Source organism: Macrosteles quadrilineatus, unplaced genomic scaffold (genome assembly GCF_028750875.1).
Source record: "Macrosteles quadrilineatus isolate MER2022 unplaced genomic scaffold, UCM_ALF_1.0 Scaffold_23__1_contigs__length_1887923, whole genome shotgun sequence".
In the NCBI taxonomy this organism is placed as follows: domain Eukaryota; kingdom Metazoa; phylum Arthropoda; class Insecta; order Hemiptera; family Cicadellidae; genus Macrosteles; species Macrosteles quadrilineatus.
This window is the reverse complement of record NW_026542616.1, coordinates 706018-729401: the sequence shown is the minus strand read 5'-3', so window position 1 is coordinate 729401 and position 23384 is coordinate 706018. Positions and strand designations below refer to the sequence as shown.

The 23384-nt window shown below is 34.2% G+C and overlaps 1 protein-coding gene across 1 annotated transcript; it reads left to right on the top strand.

Annotated features, from left to right (window-relative positions):
* The first annotated feature begins 842 nt into the window (after positions 1–842).
* Positions 843–21626, top strand: LOC129005567 (glycogen-binding subunit 76A-like). The gene is made up of 4 exons (XM_054434481.1): positions 843–873; positions 14023–15160; positions 16726–17097; positions 17537–21626. Exons 2-4 carry the CDS (start codon positions 14040–14042, stop codon positions 17772–17774), a joined length of 1731 nt encoding a protein of 576 aa, XP_054290456.1. The 5' UTR covers positions 843–873; positions 14023–14039; the 3' UTR covers positions 17775–21626.
* Positions 21627–23384: the final 1758 nt, after the last annotated feature.

Below are 23384 nucleotides of genomic sequence, written 5' to 3'. Positions count from 1 at the left end.
AAAATGTCCAAAAAAAAAACCTGGAGATATCACGGATCACTAAATCAAAATAAAGTACTAAAGCAAAATTACAACATTTTGTAAAAATATAGTTCTTTTTAAATGCTAACAGCGTAACATTGCCAACATTGTTTATATTGACCATCTATGGACCCATTCCTATATTTAAACAAACTCCAAACTGTATGTAAAGGGTTTATAAAAAATACTTGCAAAAAGTTCGATATCGATATATCGGACGTTGGGTCTATTGACGCAAACCCCTTAAATACCTCTTCTGGGGAGGGGGCGAAATTTAATTCTCGCCCGGGGCGTCTATTCTGGGGCGGCCCTGTGGATTAGTAGGCCTACCTTCTTACCGCAATGGCTGTATTTAAAAACGGTTGTTTTTGCAGCATGACAAAAAATATAATGTTTTAACTCGTATGATGTTTGAAAAGTAAGTTAAATTATATAGTTGACCATAAATTTGTGTTTTTTTTTTTACTAATCTCTATTCTCTTATACAGTAATATCAACAATTTAGTAGCCTAAATAATTAATTAATTGTATAGTAAATGGAAGTTAAACTAACAACAATGTAAGGTACAGTACAGACTTAAAAATTATCTCAGCACATCATCTCATAGTTATGAGTCAGAAACTATCGTAATGTAAACAAACGCGATAAGTATCACGTGGTCGCAACAATGGGCTGATTATGGACAGTAAACAGATGTTTGATTGTTATGTGATCAGCTGTTTGAGAGCTGGTTGGCGCGCAGCCGGCTCGCGCATGCGCCCTGTCGTCTGCTAGACGTCCTTGCTTTAACCTTGTGCTCTAGTAGTGTTCGTAGTCTGTGTGTTGTGACTGTGCGCTTCTCTACGTTTCAGGTTTGTACAATTACTGACACGTTGGTTGAAAATTATCAATGAAAACCTGTGATAAATATTTTGTTATGCTGGATGGAGAAAAGTTATAGGATATGAATTGGAAACTTTGTAAGGAATAGTTGTTTGTGACAAATTGTTTTAAATTTGAAAATTAATAGTTAATTAATATATTATTTGTCTATGGTTTTACTGCAACTGGTTTTTTTTTATTGGTAATATTATATAGTTCTTAAGTGGAAGTTTTGATCCAAAATGTGAAGTTTTTATTGTTTTTATGCACCAGATGGCTTTTGTCAACGGACATAAATAAACTGTACAGTATTACCATCAACTTGAGTTAAGTAGTAAAGTAGACATCCCATATTTTATATAGCCAACTAGTTGTAGCCAATTTTTGTAGTTCAAATTTAAAAAAAAATAGGTAAATGAACCTCTTACTAAGTAGGCCCACGCTTCTGTCAAAATTATATTTTCTCCCTTGACTTTTGATAAGGTAAGTTACTATGATAACTTATATGACTCATTCGTTTCTGTAATAATATTATTAAAATAAGTTCTCTTTTCGTTTTAGCTTGACTAAAAATTTTGCGAAATCATAAACTCGAAATCAATCAACATAAATGTTCATTCAAAACATGCTACAGCATTTTCATCATGGGAATAGAATGTATGTTGTCTAACCTACCAATGTCCTATCTAGTAGCAAATGTAGTGTAGAGCATAAGCGAAAGATCGGTCGGCAAAATAATAGTTTTTTTACCACGTCGAAAAATATATCATTGGTGTTTTTCAAACCTTAGAATATTAGATATTTCAAGTAAAAGACGGGATACGCGTAACAAAAAAACTGCGTCGTTGACAATGGACACAAAAATATATAAATCGACAGTCCGTCTTCGGAGTAAATATTTAACTTCAAGTCCATATTGCTCCCAACTCCCAATGTTAAGTCCGGGTTTAAAATAACCTTCAATACTGCAGGAATATTCACCAAAAACATAAAATCGTACAACAGAGAAGTGACCAGACTGAAGTCAAAGTTCAAAGAGTCTTGCCCTCAAGAGACAAGGAAGATGTCAAGGTACAAAACTGTCTGGCACTTAGTAGTCAAATGGCGTACAAAAGAATGATTAATCAAAATGGGAGTATGTTTAATTACTGCAATTTCTGTAGCCTATTGTACAGATGTTTCCAATTGTCAGTGACATTTTGTTTCGCTTCATTTCGTTGTTATATCACTATTCCCACCTTACTAACAACTTATCATACCTATATAGTATGTATGTTTTTGTATTTGTGTCAGTTGGTTTAAATGTATTTTTGTAAATCGAAATTCTAACGCCATCAATCCCTTTTGGGTAAAATATGAAGACACGGTAATAACGCTGCACTTTGAATTAGTTCTATAAATAAACCAATTTAATTTGTTTACTAGAGGGTTTGCAATTTATTTCTGGAGGGAAAAACGGAAGTGCGGCCAAACAGCAATGAAATCTGGAATGCTTTGCATCTGGAGCCAAATCCGCGACTTGTTATAGCCAAGAAAGTAGGAGTTGTTGATATGTACCAAATATTTAACTGATAATTAATCTCACTACTAATAATAAACAGTTTTTCACAACTACTAAACAGCTACAAATACTGCTAAACATTTGTTTATAAACAATAAAGAGCTCTACTCTACACTAAAACAAACAGTTCTCTTTTACTACCAAAGAGTTGCTAAAACAATAACAACAACAATGACAACAAACAATGACAACTGAAATTGTTATTGAATGTAAACAATGACTTTTTTACGCTGAGTTGCTAAAATACCTAACAGTTTTCCACTTAATTATTAACTACTTAGTATTTGAACAATCCCTCGTTGCTGAAAATTAACTTTCAATTTCTTGTAGACAATTCTCTATTTCTAAAAAGCTTATTCTTAAACTATATTCACGTTTCAATTCCTGTTTGAATCGGTCGTCAATCCTTTAAACACATTTTCTTCGCTAGCAGACTATTTTAGCAATGACACTACAAAACTCATTATTTATTAATTTAACTGTACAAATTCTCGTTTTCACTTGTTCAATGTCTAGTTACGGTCTTAGTGGAAAATAGTTCGAGTAAGTAGCAATGAATGGGCCGAGTATGTTGTGATAAAAATAGTACCCTAAGTAGGCGTTTAACCTCGCCTTGCTAATTATTTTGCGCTACCTTGAAGATATGCACTGCTCGAACAGTGCTGTAAAATACAGTTTCCTCTCTTGACGAACTAAATGGGTAACGGATTGTAAACAATGTCCCCACCAACAAAACTCTTGAAACAAACTTATGAAAACCCCATTCACCTATTTTCAATTTTAATAAAAAACACAGAACTCTTATCTTTACCATGTTTAAAGAGGACATCAACAAACATTGAATTTGAGGAGACACAAAAATTAACAATCCAAAATATTTATCGTTTAGTTGAAAACTACTTTTAAGCCACACTACACTATTTTGACGAACTTCCCACGCAAGGATTTAGTCCAGAAAACGGCTGTTTGCCGCCAGCTTATTTAAAAAGTGTTTCATTGCGTACTACCATAGAATACGTACCATAAAAAAATGACGTTGTTGGCCCGAATCCTATACTAATAACATTGAACATATGTTTTGGCAGTTCCATTTAAGCAATGTTAAATAATGTTTATTTTTGGGCCAAAAACGTCATTTGTTTATGTTTATGATCCATACCGGTATTTTTATAGTATTCGTGAGTAGTATGGCGTAAACTATCGTACGTAACTCGTCCAAAATGTGTTTACCGGACTCGTATATGGTAATCCCGTACTCGACTTCGGCTCGCACGGGAACGACCACACTCGTCCGGTAAACACTTATTTTCAGGACTAGTAACGTAATATACTATTTTATACCATGAAATAATTGATATCGGAGCCAAAATAGTGCGCTCGATGGGAATAAGAATATACCAATTGAATTAAAAATGAAATTAAAAAGAGTTCGTATTTATCAGACATTAAATTTATTTTTTTCACCTTTTTTGAGCGCTGAAATTGTGTACTTATTCAAGATGTGCTGTTTCCATTGAATAAGTCTTGTTAGGTGCTGGGCCTATTATATTACGTTTGTTTAGGCTTAATTCTAGTTTTACCAGTAAAGCCCCGTTCACACGGGGCGAGTTTACAAGCTACACGCCGGCTTTTTTACACGCAGCTAGTAAAATAGCTCAGTGTGAACGACGTACTCGCTCAAAAGCTGCTTGTAAAAAAGCTCTGGAAAAAGTTGACGGTGCCGCTACTTTACACGCCAACTCGCCAGCTTTTGCGCGAGTAGGCGTGTAAAGTAGCCCAGTGTGAACACCGTTGCTTGTGCTTGTGCGCTTGTTACTCAAAGATGTTGGAGGATTTGGTTCAAGCCAGCGACTGAGCGAGTGGAAAAAGCATCGTGTGAACGACTACAAGCGCACTCGCCGACTCGCCGGCGTCTTTCTACACGTCTGCGAGTTGGCGAGTGGACAAGCTCCGTGTGAACGAATACAAGCACACTCGCCAACTCGCCGGCTTCTTACACGCTGGCGTGTAGCTTGTAAACTCGCCCCGTGTGAACGGGCCTAAAGTGATTATGTTAAAAAGTAGCTACTGTAATAACATTTTGAACTGAAGTTTGTTTTATTTATTAGATCAGCCGTTTAACATCATTGTATTGGTAGTCACTCGTTTGAGTTACTAACCAGAAGGTTGTAAATTCGATCATGGGGAAATATTATGACTTTTTGTTGACCAAAAATATACACATCTGGGGCCCATTTCATAATAAACTACAAGTTACAAGTTACAACTTGTAACTTGTTATTTCCATTAGATTTGCATTGGGCAATCAGCTGATTTACTAATAATATTAGTTTGTACTTTATTATGAAATGGGCCCCAGTTATCATTCACTGTTTTTTACTCTTTAAGGAAGGCGTAAACTGTCTTTAACCAACGGGCAAAAAATTGGTTGGAAAGCCATACAAGGCATGACATAACCATATATTAAACAATCTCCCTTAAGCTGAAGACAATGTTATTGTTAGTTCCATCCGATGCCTCTTAGAATCGTGTTTTTTGTTTACAATTTTTTTGTTATTTCAGTTACATAAAACCTCGTTTAACCAAATAAAACTATGTAATCATTAACAACAACTCGTCTCCTAGTTATATAACCAAGCAATAAAGCACAAATTATAAAATTAGCCCTAAAAAATGAAATTAACATTTCATTGATAGCACCCGAACTAGAGATGAACAACAATCTTCAAATTTTACATCGGGAAGAAATGTGTTCCCGATGTGTTGGTTAGTCTATGACATAAAATTATTCACATTCTACTAACTGTTCATACATATTAATTTTAAAATACCCCCGCCGCAGCAAACCTGCAGACTTAGCGAATTTCCATTTGCCCGATTGGATTTAAACTAAAATGTCTCCTTAAAAATATCACATTTATTCCCTATTTAAACAGAATTAGTTTAATGAGTACTTAGGTTTGCTGCAACAGGGAGGGTAAAAAAGTTTTTTTTAAATGTAAAATATTAAAAGGTACTGTGGTTTAGTAAGAAATTAATGTATTTTCCAAATTTTATCAAAATATGTTCATAAACAAGCAAACTACAACAGTTGACTTATTCTCCATAAGAATAACATGGGAATTTTAAAATTACAATTTTTTGAATTTTCTCTGTAACAATTAGGCGCATAACAACGCTTCAACATACTAAATTATTTGTTTTTTTAAGCTCTACAAAATGGTTTAAAAAAAAATTGTGAAATTTTGTGTTTTTAGGGTCAAAAATGGGAAAAACATATTTTTACCCCATAAAACCCCCCATAAACCCCCGTTCCCATAGTCCGATCATGCTGGTTCGCGAACTCTCCAACATCGAACAAAAAAATTTACTTTTCTCAGGATCGAACCAGCGGCATCCAGTGAGAAAGGCGAACACAGTAACCACTCAATGTATTATAACCTGCATCGAGAAGGGGAAACTCAAAGACAGTTGCTATACATCCATAATAGTTAAAAGTCCATTCTTATCAGAAAAAGGAAAACTTGTCGTGCAATTCGTTGGTTTATCTTCGCTCAAAAAACAGCTTATTGGGTACAAACTATGTGACTTTCGAATAGGTCAAATCATATTTTTGTCGATTATTAGAGTTTTTATTTGTATCAGGGTATATCAGACCCAAACACCAAACACCACACGGACCGTATTTCAGTGATCTTCGCCTTTGCATCCCAAGTATTTCTTCAACATTACAGTATATACTTTGGTGTTTTAGTTAGGGACGAGCTAGTGTACCCGTGTTTAGGTCTTGAAATAGTTACACATGTATTATTTACTTGAGGAACAAACACTTATTTTATAACCTCGTGTGGTAAAATTATTTTGTTTGTATTCAAATAGGGGGTTTAAATTCTCTGGGCAACCAAACACAATACACAATGCATTAGTATTCATCTATTCCAACTATTCAACCGAACAGCTGTTGAGCCTAATTAAGCAATCGGAAAACTCACATTGTTGTTAGTATTGCATCATTTTTTACGATTTTTACTTCTCTGCAACTTTAACTCTTCAAAGTTTACATTTGCTTTTCACATGCTATCTTAGACTATTGATAGAAAAATTCAATTAAGCTATTCATAAACTTTCATACAGCTGATTTAAAACAGTAAACCAGGGAATTTAGTAGAACCATTTACTGTACTATCAATAATACTAAACTAAACTAAATATTTTAAGTTTATTTACATTCTGGTTATACCACTGTTTAAAAACGACGTCACATTTTTTCTACATTAGATTCAAAGGAATAATACTGAATAGCAAAATGAAAAAAAAAACTTGATTGACAAGTTTATGTCGCAACTGCGAAGAACTTGTATAGGTTATGTTTGTACTTGAAAACTCCTTTACGACTGCAATAAGCTTACCTAGAGATAACACCAGTAAATGCCTGATTATATAATTGTTTTGAGTCGGATTATACGGCATTCCAATTCCAATTTCATTCCATCTTTTATTGCGACATATTTGAGTAAAAAGAGAATACGATACGCAGTAGCTTAGATTATAGACATATAATATGATATTATAGGATATTATGGACCTATTGTTTCATAGTATTTAGTTTTCTTGTCACTGATTTTGCTTTTAGTTAAATCTGTTTATATTTAAGTTTTCTGATAACATGCATGCTGTTACCACATGGTCATTATGTATCCACATTGTAAATTGGCGTTCTTGCCATTGGAATAAATAAATAAAATAAAATACTGAGAGTGTCTACTCTTTAATACATGACAGCAGTTTGCACAACATATAGTTATAGTTTATTTATTAATTGAGGCCATTCAAATAACAAGGGATTAATAGAAGACATTAAGATCCACACTAGACCTTAATATTTGCTATCGTCGTATCATTCGTGTAAATATTCAATATTAGAAATACAACTCGGTGATGGGAGTCAAAAGTGATTAGACCATTTTCCATGTTCTACTGTGATTTTTTGCCTTCGGGACGAAGTACTTCCCGAGGACTGCCGATCGCACCCGAACTCCCCCGAAGACACCAAATGCGTACTTATGTGAGATTATTCAGTGCAAACCCCCTTTATTAAATGTCAAATTATTGAATATATCGTGGTTTTTAAATCGGAAGTCCTTCCTTTCTAAACATATTGTTAGTTTGTTGATGGACGTGATGTCACGAAGCCTTTCAATCAATCAAGAATGTTTGGGCCAGGAGGTGTTGCAAACATGACAGATCTGGCCTGAGTCCAGCGGACAGCAGACGGACAGACAAACATCACCACACCACCCACACACAAATACCCCTGTGTCTCTAACGTAAAATCCCACACCACTTTTTGAAGGACAAAATCCCTTTTCCAACGAGTTTTGAATAGTGCCCCTTTTACCCGACACTTTTCTGGCAGTGTCTCTCTACCCCATACATTCTGGGAAACGTACCTTTCCCCAAACACTCCAGTGTTCTGTTTTACCCTCGTCTTTATAAATTAACTTTTCCGCTTTTCCTCTAATTTTTCTGGAAAATTTACCCTCCTCCTTACTATTCTAGAAACTATGCCTATCTCTTACCTCTTTGAATTCTGAAACAAAGTGATCCTTGTTCTGTGCCATTTTGAACGCCGACTCTTGATTCCCACACTACTTTATAACAGGTATCCCTTGCTCCTCTCTATTCTGAAAAGTGCACATTTTGTACTCTACATTCTGGAAAGTTATTCCTGTTTTCCCCACAATATTCTGAAAAATTATTACATTTTCTCTCACTATTCTAAAAAAAGTATTCCTTACTCACTTTTTTCCAAACTGTCGAGAGACGGCATTTATTTTTTCCATCAGCAAGACATGGATCTATTTTCATCCCACCACACAAAAAATAAAGGGGAGAGCATATTAAATGTGAAATAACTCTAAAACTCATGATTATAAAATCAAATTGAGACAGAATGGGAAACTAGTTTTTAATTGAATCAAAGAAAACACAAAGACATTAATCAATATAAACATGAAAATATGACTTAAACAAAAATAAATAGTCACATGCTTACTTCCATCCAGATCATGAGTCAAAATCCAACAAAAAATACCCCGCAACCGGGATAAATACTCACACATTTGGCACATCCACCACCAATGTGCACGTAGGCCCCGAGCCTTTTACAGATTCCAATAATTCTGTCAACACTTAGTGCAACATTCGCAAAAAAATCATATTGGTCATATTGCTGTCCACCATTTAATTTTTGTTTAATTTATTGCCTAACACCTGAAGCCCTCTAGGTAACCTGACACCAATGAATGACTTACATAAATAGTTAGGGAAAACAAGGTGGCAATGTACGCAAAACGGGCTGCCAAGTCCTCACCAGCGCACATAATTCTCTGTAGCTCAGCGCGTAAATTGTATAAATAGACTCTCAGCTGACTTGGAAACTTAGTTCCAGTGATGCCAACTGAGAAAATACTTTCATTTTTTGGCAGTTTCACGTGATCGTTTCAAATATTTAAGTCCTTTTCCCTAATATAACTACTTGGGGTTTTGTGACTGGGGGTTTGAGGTATTGCAGGTAAATAAAAAAAAAACAATTGCACTTTTGAACCGCTGGAACTAAAATTACGAATCAAAATATAGGTTATTTAAAGTCACTCACATAATCACTTTATCTACTGACAGTCAGTATTTGTGTATCGTCAGCAAAATTTTTTTACCCGTTCCAAACAGTTCGTTCGCATTTTGTTTCTAGATTGGGCGATAGCTAATGATAACAAGAAAACAAAACATCACAAATACATTTAAGTTGCATTTCCTGGAAATATTTGTTCCCAATATAGCCTGGGAATGCTCAGATACGTTTATCATAGCAAGACAAATACCGTTGTTTGCCCTTGTTATCTTTCAAAGAGCTCCAGTCTAATTGTGTTTATGAATCACAAATGTATGTTGGAGTTAATTTTTATTCGGCAATATAGACAAACAATACACGTTCGTCCTGCGATTATCAATTTTACTATGCAGTTCAAATGACATACTATTTTAAACGCTAATCTAATGAAGATTCGAAAATCGTATATAGTAGATTGTCTACTTTGTAGGCCTATATAAAAGTACGTATTGTGTCCTTCCGGTTATAGCACTTCTTTTGTCAATGGTTATAACCAATCTTCTTGAACTGACAGAATCAATGGATCAGCTGTAGACAATTTTAATTTCCGCTGACGCTTGAGAGTGGTGGCACATCCTCTGTATTTATAGCGTTGATTTTATAGTTAATCCAAGTAGGCGTCTCACCTTATGGTAAAATCATTGTATTGATATGCGCTTCCGGCTTCAGAGCGATGATGTTCATCAAATATTTATCGGGTCCGATAGGGTTTAAATGATACGGTGTGTGCTTTATCCCGTTGCAGAGGACAAGCAACATGTTATCATTGATTTAATTTTAATATTAATTATTTTTTACTATTTTTTCTTTTTGAAACGATATATTTATTTTTTATTTTGTTAAATGAAACTTAGATAGGCATAGAGCTAACATAATAACGTTCTACGTATACCAGTAAAATCATACTTTAAATTGTCCTCGGCTAGTCCGCAACAATCGCAAATTATAGAAATGAGTAAGTTTTCTATGATTATTGATTATTTAAATAGCTTTAAATTATTAAAATTACTAATCATTGCACTAATAGACACAAAATAGTTAATTTTTTTAATAATTTGATTAGTATGAAATAATATTTAACGTGGTAGAATAAAAAAACACAAAAAAAACAGGTCAACGTCAAAACTATCTGTACACCTGCATTAATCCAGGACAGAAAAATGCATTAAAATAAAGTAATAATTGTCCTTAACTGATTAATACGGATGACAAGTCTAAAAACCCTTAGTTATTTGGATAAAAATACGCCATAATGTTTTCCTAGGGCAACTTTCAACGCGCCACAACACAACAATACAAATGCAATGACTTCAGGCAAGTTTGCAGTGTGGCGCCAGTGTGCCGGGTTGGAGCGTTGTCGCTCACAGCTGTTCGATTGTTGCAAGCCGGAGGTTGCCGAAGTCACCCGAACACGAGGGCCCGCCGTGTTCCCTGTGTGCATATTGCGATATGACTACTATTTATAAACCAGTGTCAAGCTATTTCTACGCCGCATCCAGTGAACTGTCCCGCACTTTGAGAATTTAGTTTTTATATACTTAATCTGTATCAATAAAGAGAATTCGCTTTAAACTTTCAGAAGCAGGTTTGCCAAAAGAACGATTAATAGAAGTTTTATTTGATCAGGACGAATTGTTTATCATGTTGTAGGATGATATTTAAGTGTGACAGAAAGTAGGACCTAAACAACTTACAGTATATTCAATGATTTTTAGTCAGTCAGCAGAGTTGTGTTAAAACAAAAACCGATTCTGAGGGTGTTTTACCTTAATTTAATTTTGAATTTGAATCTGGATGTACAAGTCGGGGGAGTTTCATAATATCATAGTGTCATTATGTCTAAAACCATCAATTAGTTCCACAATGTCCACAAAGCAATACTTTCCACACTACTAAGGAGTGTCATAATACCAGTTTTATTATGCTGAATGGAAAAAGTCTCATAACCGGTAACCGTTCAATAATTACTCAACTAACTGTGAAAATTTATTGTTACGCTCATAACTTAATAAAGAGTAATGTTTTAAGGTCATATTGGCTCAATTTAATATACCATTTCTTGGTATCAAAACTCGAAATATGCTTACTTACAAGAAAACTTACTTGGTATGATGTAATCTTGTCCAAAATGTAATAGTTTAGGGGTTGCGCAGGGTAAAGCCGACACTGTCCATTCTATAAGAAAATAAAAGTAGGGTTTTATACATACATACAACATGGATCTATGTAAATAAATAAATATATATATATATATGTGTATATATATATAAGCCTGTATACCTAATATTGGCGAGAGTAAAGTTCATTTGACAGAGTAGTACAAAGGTCAAGTGTGCGATAACATTGCAATGACTGAGTAATCATTTAGTACGTTAACACATTTTTAAGCCCATAATTTCTCGTTTAAAAGACAACCAAAACCAAGGTTATGTTTAGGATCGTGTGCGTGTGTGGGGTCGATGGCAGGTCAACGCCCAACAGAGGACCCATGTTGTAATATATTCAGGATGAGAAGACGAAAATGTCTAAACGTAGACAGATGTTCTGTTCCATATCATAGATTAAAATACTCCTTAGATTGTCCTTAAGGATCATATAATTAAAATTTGTGTCTTATATCTGTCCGGTTTACGTATAGGTAGTACCTATCACGAAAACTTGAACAGACCCATTTTTACAGCAAGGGAGTAAAAAATACCACTTTGTTCATAATTTAAAGGGCTATACAATACCAAAGTTTGATCAAAATCGGTTGGGCTATTTTTGAGAAAAATATATCTTTTCGTTATTTTGTGTTTTCTTTATGGGGAAATCACCATTAAAAACAATCAAAATAAAATAAAAGGAAAAACTCCTGGAGATACCATGAATTACTACCTACATACCAAACTCATAAAAATCGGACCACAGGTGTGGTCATAGGCTCTGTACACATCTACACATACAGACACACACACACGCACGCCCACACACTCACACACAGACATAACTTCGAAAACAAATTTTTTGGGTCCAGGGGGACCCAAAACGAATATATACACTCAAAACTCAAACTCGAAAATGTTTACGAAAACAATTCTTTCTCCATATAGCCTACTATAGTATAGGGGGAGAAAGTAAAAAAAAAGCAAATCTCTCCTAAAATAAAATAAAAAATACGCCGCATTCAAGCGTAGCCAGTCAACAAATCAATCTAACTAGTACAGGATACAGAGGAGGTCTTTATTTTCTCCAGGATAGTAGCCGAATTCTAAAGAGGTTTGTGACCTGATCTGTTACCCATTTCTTAACCTTGCGCCTTCCCGCCCACTTTAGGCCTCGGGTCTGAGCCAAATCACATAAGACCAACACGTGGTCTAAGTGATTGTTGGTCTGAGCGTGAAAGTATTAAACAAAGCGAGGGGTAATTAATTACAGTAAGGTAATTGAGCCGGTATAATTAAAGGGTATAAGTACTTACTCCCTCAATTGTCTGTGGTAGGCCTACAATACAAGCTTGAACCTGAATCTGCTGCATGATAACATATTTATTTTACTAGTAGCACCAGGACGCAATGCCTCAGTATCGCTGCCTTTCCGTAGCGCTACCTACTGAGCCCGCGATTCAAAATTACTGTACTTTATTCGCCGTTTTTCTATCTTTTTCGGAATCTGCGTGAATAAAATTTGGTACACAATATTTAATTTTTATATTTAGCAAAATTTAATATTGCTCATGTGCACCCAAATCTATTATTGCCTGACCAGACTTTTCCTCGCTGGTCGCGGATCGCCGTCGTCCAAAACATGATATTGATTACTGATTAGAAGCTGTGGCATTCGTACGTCCAGGCCGTCTTCAGGAAGCCTAAACCGGTTGTTGATGCTATTTATAGCCTCTGTTAGTTAACCAGTTGAGCTTGACTTGAATTACACCTGTATACTGTTTAACTTAACCTTAAATCGAGGGTAAAGTCAGTTGACCTAGATTGGAAATTTTCTGAGGAATCTTGTAGGTTTATATATACATTTTAATCTCGTTTAGCCGAAAATATTATTTTAATAACACGATAGTGAATATTTTTGTTTTAGGAACAAGTACAAGTTTGTAACATGTTTACAATTATTAGGAGATTATAATTTAATATCTTACACCGCAATTGAATAGTGAACCTATTTTGCACCCAGGGCCGAAATTGAGGTTTTGCAGGATTAAGATTGTGTGAGATTACAAAACGTTTTTCTGACGAACGAGCGCTATTTTAAATCTGAAATATTAAGCATTTTATCACATCTTAGAACAAAAGTGGTTTGACTTCATAAACGCAGAGTTAACCAATAAAGAATCACGGTGGGTATCTTAATGAAAAAATGATCGTTACGGAAGCATTGAAAATGAATCTAATCCAATATTTTAACAACCTCGAATCATACCTTTCTATCGATATACAGAAATCCTGCTCAGACAAGTGCATAATGCCATTGGACTTGCAAATGGTTGATCTATTAAAATACTGCATTATCTAATATCACACCGGTAGCCATTGGTTTGATCATATTGAATTGAACATAACTCATGAACAGCATCAACCGCGTCAGATTCAATTGACATACCAGACTTGCTATGTGATGTGGCATCCTGATTTCCAAGTTATTGACTAAGCTGAGTCATGCATGATGCGTTTGACAACGATAGATTCTGACACCAACAACAACAACAAAAAATCAATATGAAAATTAAAACTGACTATTATGTTATGTTATTAAAATCCAATACGAGAACTATAATATCAGTGCAATAATCCAAAACATGGTCAATATTGCCTTTACAAAAATATTGGTAAATTTATTTTATTTGTGTCGTACCTAAATCATAAGACATAGTTAATATAAGAATATTTTGTAATTTAAATATAATTTCTGCCGCAGGTTGTTGGAGCGAGGAGATGACCTCTGAGCGAGGCGGGCTGCTCAAGAGCCGCGCTGAAGACTTTGCACGTCACCTGACGAGGCGTCTGCGCTCCCTAGGCGGGGCTGGAGATGGTGGCGGGGGCAGCTGGGTAGAGTCGAGCACTGAGGTCTACTACGACATTGACTCATCTCTGGCGAGTCCCCAAGAAGAACTTGCAGAGCCAATCTTCATCGCATCCCAAAACAAAGATGGTCTTCCTCTCCAGCGAAGTGAATCGTCAGGATCCGAGTACTTTGACACCTTCGAGGAGCTTCCTCAGCCATCTTCATCAGCACTCCTGAAGAAAATCCCTATCCTCCACCTTAAGACTGAAAAACCAGTTCCTCTCACAAACGGACACACAAACGTCATAGATGCAGACCTAGGATGCACCAGAGTCCATGTCATATCTTGCGAAGAAATTCAACCAAGTGAAACAATCGCCGAGAAAGAAACCTGTGATATTGTCGAGAACAACAACACCTGGATTGATGTGGAAGATGTGGACAAAATCGATAAAAAAGAAGCTGAACCGGTGTTAGAACTTTGTAATGGTGCTGTAAGCTTAGAAACGCATTTGGTTTGTGCTGGGAACACATCAGATAAAACAGAGACAGAAACATTAGGAAATTGTGTGTTTTGTGATATAGAACAGGCTAAGTCTACTTTTACCAGTAATACAGAGTCAATAGTTCCCCAGATAGAAGACCAAAGAATTAGCAGTAGTATAAACCATAGTGCAGATAAGGAACCCGATAAACTCAAAGATTCACACCTTGAATTTTCCCATCAGAAGCCTAACGGATATTTACCTGAGACAGAAGATAGTGTTTCTCTTTCTGATCTCCTTCAAGTTTTAAAAAGGGAGATTTCAAAAGATTCTGAATGTACTGAAGAAGCAAAGAATTTGGTAGCAGATTCAAAAACTATTGAAGACCCACAGACTACTTGTCCTAGTATCGAAGTAAGAGAATCGACGCCTACACAATCCCAAGAGGCTGCAGAAAAAGATGAAGAATTTGACATTGAAACAAAAAGGAAAAACTTCCGAAGATGTTCGAGTTTGAAAAGTGGAAAAACGCCACCTGGAACTCCAGGGAGGAAGAAGATTGTCAGGTTTGTGACAGAGTTTAGTTTTGTTCCCTCAAATCAGTTTAAGAAGAGGCAAAATTCATGACAACTGAGTTAGTAGATTTTGAGGGGTTTGAAGGCTTTGTTAGCGCTTTCTTGATACTTAGTAGGTTATCAAACTATCATCTTAATATTATATGTTCTAGACTAAGCCTGCAACTTTCAATGTAGTCAAAATTTTAAAAATCCAGTCAGTGGACTAAAAAATACCTTGCAGCATGCGTTTTGCAACTGACAGCGATAGCTACTAAATTTGATTTTCTTTCATCCAGTTCTTCCTTCCTATGCTCTTTTTATACTCGTATGTTGTCCATATAATCACTTTTCTCTCAGAGAGTGTCATGAAATTTTGATAATTATTTGAAAAATGAATTAGGTTAATGGCTAAAATAGAGATAAGAAAAATAGTTTTTAATTTAGTAATTGGACTGTATTTGTTATTGGTAAATTTTGTTTACATAAAAGGAATCACTTACTGTTCTTGTTTCAATCTTCTTGAAGTTGAATACAAATTTTATAATAATTTTCTTGGCTTGAATTACACTTTTACTCATTTTGGCTTCTTTTCAATCTTCATCACAGTCACATGTCTCAGATGTTGTTTTCAAATAAATTAATTGTCAAACATTTATTTTTGAGCTAGTTAAACTGCTTGCATTAACAGTGTTGCCAATCTTTATAATGAAATATTCTTTAATATACAATGTGATATAATAGAATTTGATAATTTTTAATATATTGAATTTAATTCTAATTTAAACTTTAATAATAATAAACTGTAAACATAAACATTTAATGAATTTTTATTGACTTGTTTGGAATAATTTAAGTATGATTGAAATAAAGAAAACTAAGAGAGTAAAGTGATTCAAAGCACTAAAGAGTGATAAAGAGTTTCAAAGAATTTATCTCTTGTTAAGTGTAGTTTTTCATTGATTTTGACCAATTGGCCAGTAAAGTGTTGCATATCTGTCTTTAATGTAAAGCTTTGAAGACATACATCAGGGAGCAAGATTTTTGTAACTAGTAGGTGAAGTGAGGAGTGCACTTTGCTGCACACGACGGAAATGATTACGCTCGAGCTGTAGGCGACTGTGGAAAGTTTCTGGAGTGCAGCAAAGGCATTTTGCACTCGTGTTACACATTATATTTTTCCTACAGTTACTATAAATCATATAAATAATTTGTCTTTCAAACACCGTACAACACGTTTTTAGGCTAGGTTAAATCCAAACATTGAAGAAATGGGGGACCAGCTGATCGTAGTCGTAGTATCTTTAAGTGTTGCCTACCTATTTCTAAGCGTACACGGATTACGTGCATAATTAAAGCACGCTGTTTTGTGTTGTTTGGTTGGAATACTGGTGTGTGGTTAAAAAAAAAAAAAAAAACTTTACGGCAAAGTAAAAAGTGTGCGGCAAAAACAAAGTAAATGCAGCAGTTAGCAGCTTTCTGTACTATAATCAGTGCAAGGAAGCCCACTTTGTCGGGTAACTGTAGGAAAAATCATTTGTTTATTTCCAAAAAGTAACAATATGAATCCATTCAAGGTTCGCAGACGTGCTGGGATTGGACTTGACGGATACCAAAACCTTCCAAGACGAGGTACCCACGGTGCCCAGTTCAGCCTATTCAGACTTGCACCTACCTGACGATGTTCCATCTTCACAAGCCACTTCCAGTGTGATGACTCCTCAGACCCAGAAGGTTCTGGTGCCATTGTTCCCTCAACCGTTTCTCTCTCCCAATTTCATGGACCGAGTGATGGCCAATAACGTTTGCCTAGAGAGTGCAGCAGTAAGTGACATGAACCTGTTTGCCATCACAGGAGTTGTCAGGGTGCGGAACATTGATTTCCACAAGAGTGTTTACATCCGCTATTCCATCAACAGCTGGAAGAACTATGCTGACCTGCAGGCCAGGTGAGTGAATGAAAGAGAATATGATGATGTGTCGATGTGTGGATTTAGAGAAAGGAATTTGCTAGAATTATGGTTCTGTCGGGAAATATATGAGGACCATTTGTAATAGTTTGTGTTCATAAATTTATCAGAAACTTTTTTACTTTAAACATTCAGATAAATCATACTATGTGATATGTTTTTTGCTTAAACTTAAAGGAGCTTGCTGCTTTATTCCCCTGGTAAGAAACGGTTTAGCAAAAAGAAAAGTACACAATATATACCTGTTTGTCTTTTGAAATTATAAACTTTGTTATTTATTTTTGTTGTTGTTTCAACCACAACATTTTATATCTTTTTTCTCATAAATAGTTAATTATATGATGAATAATTTCCGTTAGTGTTGTCAACTAAAACACCTCTTTGGTATTAATTTTGAGATCTCTGTATATTTTCTCAGGTACATTCCCAAATCCTGTGATGGTTTCTCCGACAAGTTTAGTTTTGTTCTTTACGCACACACGCTGAGTGTTGGACAGAAGATGGAGTTTGCTGTCCGCTACCACACAGCCGGCACTCAGTTTTGGGACAGCAACGGTGGACTTAACTACGTATTTGAATGCTTACAGCAGCCTGTTCCCATCGCCCATCCAGAGATACCCTCAAGTCCCGCCGAAACTTGGGCCTCCTTCCTCTAAATTTGAAAATTTAAATACACAGAAAGGCTGGTGAGGTTTTCCTTAATGTTACACAGAATAGCAGTTATACTCATGTGTTCTCAATAGTTAAATTATGTATGTATTCTTTAGAGAGAAGACTTCTTTATACAGTACTCAATTCCACTTACACTATGCAGTACATGGCTAATAAGAGACAGTCATGCAATTAAAACTATTGGTATCGTTCTGTGGGCTGTGTCAAGTATCCCCCTAACCCTCAGAAAATGTCAGTGATGATAGGGTGTACAACTTTCTGTAAAACTTACTCTATCCCTTTATGTGATCTCACTCATTACAGCAAGGAGGAAAACCTCACTCATCAAAATTTCCATTTCATTAAAAAAACTCATAAACTCACTTTCACTCATAGATCACTCTAGGGTATCAGAAGTAGACATAACAATGTAAATGAACAAGTTCCATTGATGGGATCCTGCCTTTAAGACTAAGAGTAGAAACTAAGTCATAGCATGTAAGGCCTTCAAGATTTTTTAACAATATTGGTTTTATTTTTGAAATTGTTTCCATAAAAATTTGGATCTGTTGTTTTACCATACCATTACACAACAAATAACTAGCTATTAGAAAGAAGAACATGAGCTCAGTAGCTTTATGAATCAATTTAATAATCAATATATTTTTTTCTGTGTAGAATAACTCTGCATTATTTATTTACATCATTAGTTTTTTTTTTAAACAGATATCCTTCCATTAAGGTCTAAAATACATACATACACTAATTGTGATTCCATGTTTTTATATGCTCCTTAGTAACAGTGAAATTTACCTTAACAGACTCTTTTCATGGTGAACATAAAGAAAGAGCATGTTTTTTTACCCTAAATGGTTACAAAAATATTTAGCTTAGAATTTCAACTGCAGTTCCCTTTTGACAATTCACTTTCAAAACACATACAGTTTTTTATACATTACAATGGGTCAAACCCAAGGAACAAGTCATTTTTCGCTTGACAACTAAAAATAACATGTTTATAATGAGTGCAAATCCTGTTGCAAAATATTTTGCGGGTTTGTAGGTCAGATGGTGGTTAATCCAGTTGAAACTGTCCTTAGATAAGTGGTAATTGAGAGTAACTATCTCTAGTCATTGAGTTTATCAGGGTCGCCAACCTTTGCCACTGTTTGTATTTAACTTTAAACCGATTATCATCCATGCCATTGCAAGATCAGTGCCTGAATATTGAACTTAAGATGATACATTTATTTAAATATAATATAGCAGACATTGACTTGATAGGACATAGTATTCTGTTTCCTCAGTTGGGTTGATGAATTGATATAGTAAAAATCGGTCAAGAGGGGCAAAAATATACTATGGTAAATACAACAAAATCCAGAGTGCAAAAAATAAAGTTGTATTTTACAACTATAACCTTTCCAGATAACTCATAATTTACTTTAAAACTTAGCTAGTGCAATTTTGGTCGTAAGTTAGATTATGTGAAAATGGTCCAATGAGAATTTTTACTGTACAATATTGCCAAATTTATTTAGATCTTTTTTTAACTACTGATAGAATGTACTTCAGTTTTCAAAAGTCAATATTAGAACCAAAGTTTAAAGCGGATTTTACTATTTATCTTGAATCATTTTAATTTTATCTTCTTTATAATTCCTTGTGTTCAAATAACAATAGCGGGTGGCTGGTCATCAAGTTACAAACTTTTTTGTATAAGTACAAAGTAAATGAAGTGTGATAAGAGGTTCCAAGTCTAAAAAATAGCTTCCCAATGAACTATTTTACTTTTACAAAAAAAACCATGTTTTTCAACACAATACAGCATTTCTCAATTCAATAACCACCAAACGGATTTGAGTAGATGATGTCATTTTCGTGTTCTACATTACATTTTGAATAAGAATAATTGAAAATGATTGAGGATAATAGTAAAAACCCCATTGTAAACAGTTCCAAAATTAAAGGTCTATGATAAAGGTTTAAAAAACCATTGGTCTATTGCATTTTTCTACAACCTGTATCAAAATATATTCAAACTGCGCCATTTTATAAGCTTTAAAACCACATGTTACTCTATTGAAGTTTAGATCCTGCTTTTGTTTGTTTCAGTGCTTTGAATACTAGAAAACACAGGGAAATTTTTTACTGTTTTTACAGTATTTGCTGACTACATGCCTACTACCTATTTAAAATGTTAAAACCCCTGTGTTTTGGGAGTCTTCAAACCACTAAAGCGAACATAAGCAGACCTCAGCCTCAATAGTTGGAAAGCTTATTAAATGGCACTGTTTCACAATATTATGCTACCTTCTTGTATACAGAGTATTGAAAAATGCAGACAATTTATTTTTAATCTTATAATATACCTTAATTTTAATCTTTGGAACTATTTATAATGGGGTTTTTATTATTGATCCTCCAACATTTTCAATTATTCTTTTTCAAAATTTAATCTAGAACACGAAAATGACATCATCTACTCAAATCCGTTAGCAGGTATTTAAGAAATTGCTGTATGGTGTTGAAAAACATGGTTATTTTAGAAAAAAAGTTAAATAACTCATTGGGAAGCCAATTTTTTTACTTGGAACATCTTACTGTACAAGTACATGCATCAACACACTTCATTTACTTTGTACATACACCGAAAAAAAAACATTTTTTTAACACTGATCACCAGCCACCCTGTATATCTTTATCAATGTTAGTAAGTTAAGTATTAGTAAGAATCACATATTTTATATACTATTTTTGTTGTGTTTATAATTTTATTCTTTTTAGATTAGTGTAAATTGTATGTATAATATTTGGTGCTCTATGTACAAATTTTACAAAGGCAGATTTTAATTGTATATTTTACTGGTATATGTGATGTTTCTATGGTGCCATATGTAGCCTTAAATGCTGCATGTTTTTCTCTACCAGAAAAATATCTGTAATAATAAATATTAAACAAAACTTTAAATAAGAGTGTAACTATATGTATATTTTTATAGACGAATAATACTACTCGATTTAATTTTAAGTTTTTATTTAGAGTTTAAGTTAGAGAAAGCTAATTTGAGAGCCTTCAATAAACTTGAAAAAATATATTTTAAAATAGTACATTAGGACTATACATGTAAATTTGTTGTAGTACTATAATAAATGTATATGTTGTAGTTTTTTGCCATCACAATTATTTACAATTTACTCTCTTTGTTGCTAGATATTATTGCAAAACCAATTCACCTCAACCACATCAGTACTTAATCTAGACTATATTATGCAAATGTAAATCTTTGTTCCAAAATTTTGCAATCACATTTTATAATCATTTAGCCTTTCTCTTGAACCATAGATTAAACATATTGTGACCCAAATATATTTAATATATCAAAATAAACTTGCAGTAGCAAATGTTTTAGAACTTATACAGTACTTACATAATAATTATAGTTACATCATACTGAACTCTACTGGAAACTGGCAGCTTTCATGATTTTAGGACATGTTTCATATTTACTGTAATCTTTTTATGTTAAGTATTTAATTTGTTATGACGATTTTTCAAATCATGTTTAATTAGTTTACATTTCTTATTTGATTTGATTATAACATTAGGTTTTAGGCTACATTAGAATCTCTTTCTTCTCTTAACATTGATGTTCAAAAGAATCATTGTATAAATCTGTTAAACTATATATGTTTGTAGCATCTAGAGAGACTGTTTGATAAAGTGTAAGTAAATTAAACCATATATATTGTAAATTATGAAGCTGAATATATTGTTATCGAATTCTATATTGATAGATTTCCTAAATGTACCTGATTATTAAGAACTGAAATATTTTCAATAAAGGAATCTGCCTAATTAAAAGTGTTTCATATTTCTCACTTACTTCCTTTTAACAGAATACTAGTTAACCGCCCGTGCTCCGCCACGGGAATATTGTCAGCAATAAAAGAAATAATAATTACAAATACTGTTTATCTTTGTATTTTATTTAGGGGTTGTTTAATTTTTTACATGAAATAGAACTGATAGTTTGCCTGTATAAACTATTTTATGTTAATCAAACCCATATATTATTTTAACCAAATGAATGTTTAATATTAATTCGAGTTTCATTTGAAAAATAAATAGTATACGAACTGGGCAATGCTGATAACCTAATAAGCAGCTATTTATGATATTTAGATAATTTGCTCAAGTATATTCCTATATTCGTCGTTTTTTTCATTACATTTGTTGTATGGAATAAAGATGGTCACTTAGCCTACATGTAAATCACGCATCAGCAGTTGGTTGCATTTCACGAATCTTTGACCCATACTGTGAGTAAAAGCTGTGTTTACGTCGTATAGTTGGGCATACTTTGTTCAATGTTGAGGGTATTAACGGTCCAATTTGATGGAAAAGGAGTCGTGGATTTTAAAACTATGTAGACTACCACTACCAGAAAGATGTTGATTCAAGTGAGACTTAGAACTGGCCATTTCAAATGCAGATTTGTATTATATTTTACTCAAATATTTTTTTTGTCTCTTTTGACCCTTAATACTTTTTTTATAGTCGCTGTTGATCAGATTTGACATTAACTCAAAATGTTGATAAGGAGTTCATTTTACCTTCCCCTTGTGACAACATAAGGAAAAAATATTTGTGTCCCAGTTAGTCTGTTCTGACTCAAAATTCATAGATTTGCAGTAGCCTACTGACAAATCCAATCTAACGACCCCAATTCAAAAAAATTGGTATTTTTTAGAAGGGACTTCCAGAGCACATTTAACACCATCACTGCTCTTTACCTTTTTAGTTCGATGGTTCTCTACATGTTTTTTCGTTCTGTATGTCTCTTTACGCCCGGTTAATGATTACCTTTTCTTTTTATTTTTGTACTTTTCACATCATGGGGTTAATGATAAAGTTTTATAACGCTATAATGACCCGAGTCAACATTGCCATTAAACATCAAGTCAGATACTCTTCGCCAGAACCGAAATCGTAAGTTACAGTTTCTCAAGCAACTTCCCTGTGTAGGCCTACTCGAACAAATATAGTTAGGGTATAGCTAGTTCACTGATAAATTGTAGTTCCAAATATCCCAGCGTACTCGCCATCTCGAGAAGGTAAAATTTGCACGTCGAACACTGATCTTGAGTAAGATTAATCACTTACGATACAATGTTTGTATGTTTACCAATCATTAGCAATTATCTGTACAACTTGCAAGCGGATTTCCCTATGATTGTTCTGGTGGCTATAGAGAATAAATTATATTGATAAAAACAATAAGTTTCCGTCCCCTACTATATTATTTCACATTCCATGCTCAAACTTAAACTCAATTACCACATTCCTTCAGATCACTTTGCAGAAAAACTGAAACATTTCTGTGTCCCAGTTAGTCTGTTCTGACTCGAAATTCATAGATTTGAAGTAGTGACAGATCCACTCTAACGACCCCAATTCAAAAGAGTTGGTATTATTTTGTAGGGACTTCCAGAGCACATTTAACACCAACACTGCTCTTTACCTTTTTAGTTCGATGGTTCTCTACATTTTTTTTCGTTAGGTATGTCTCTTTACGCCCGGTTAATGATAACCTTTTCTTTTTCTTTTTGTA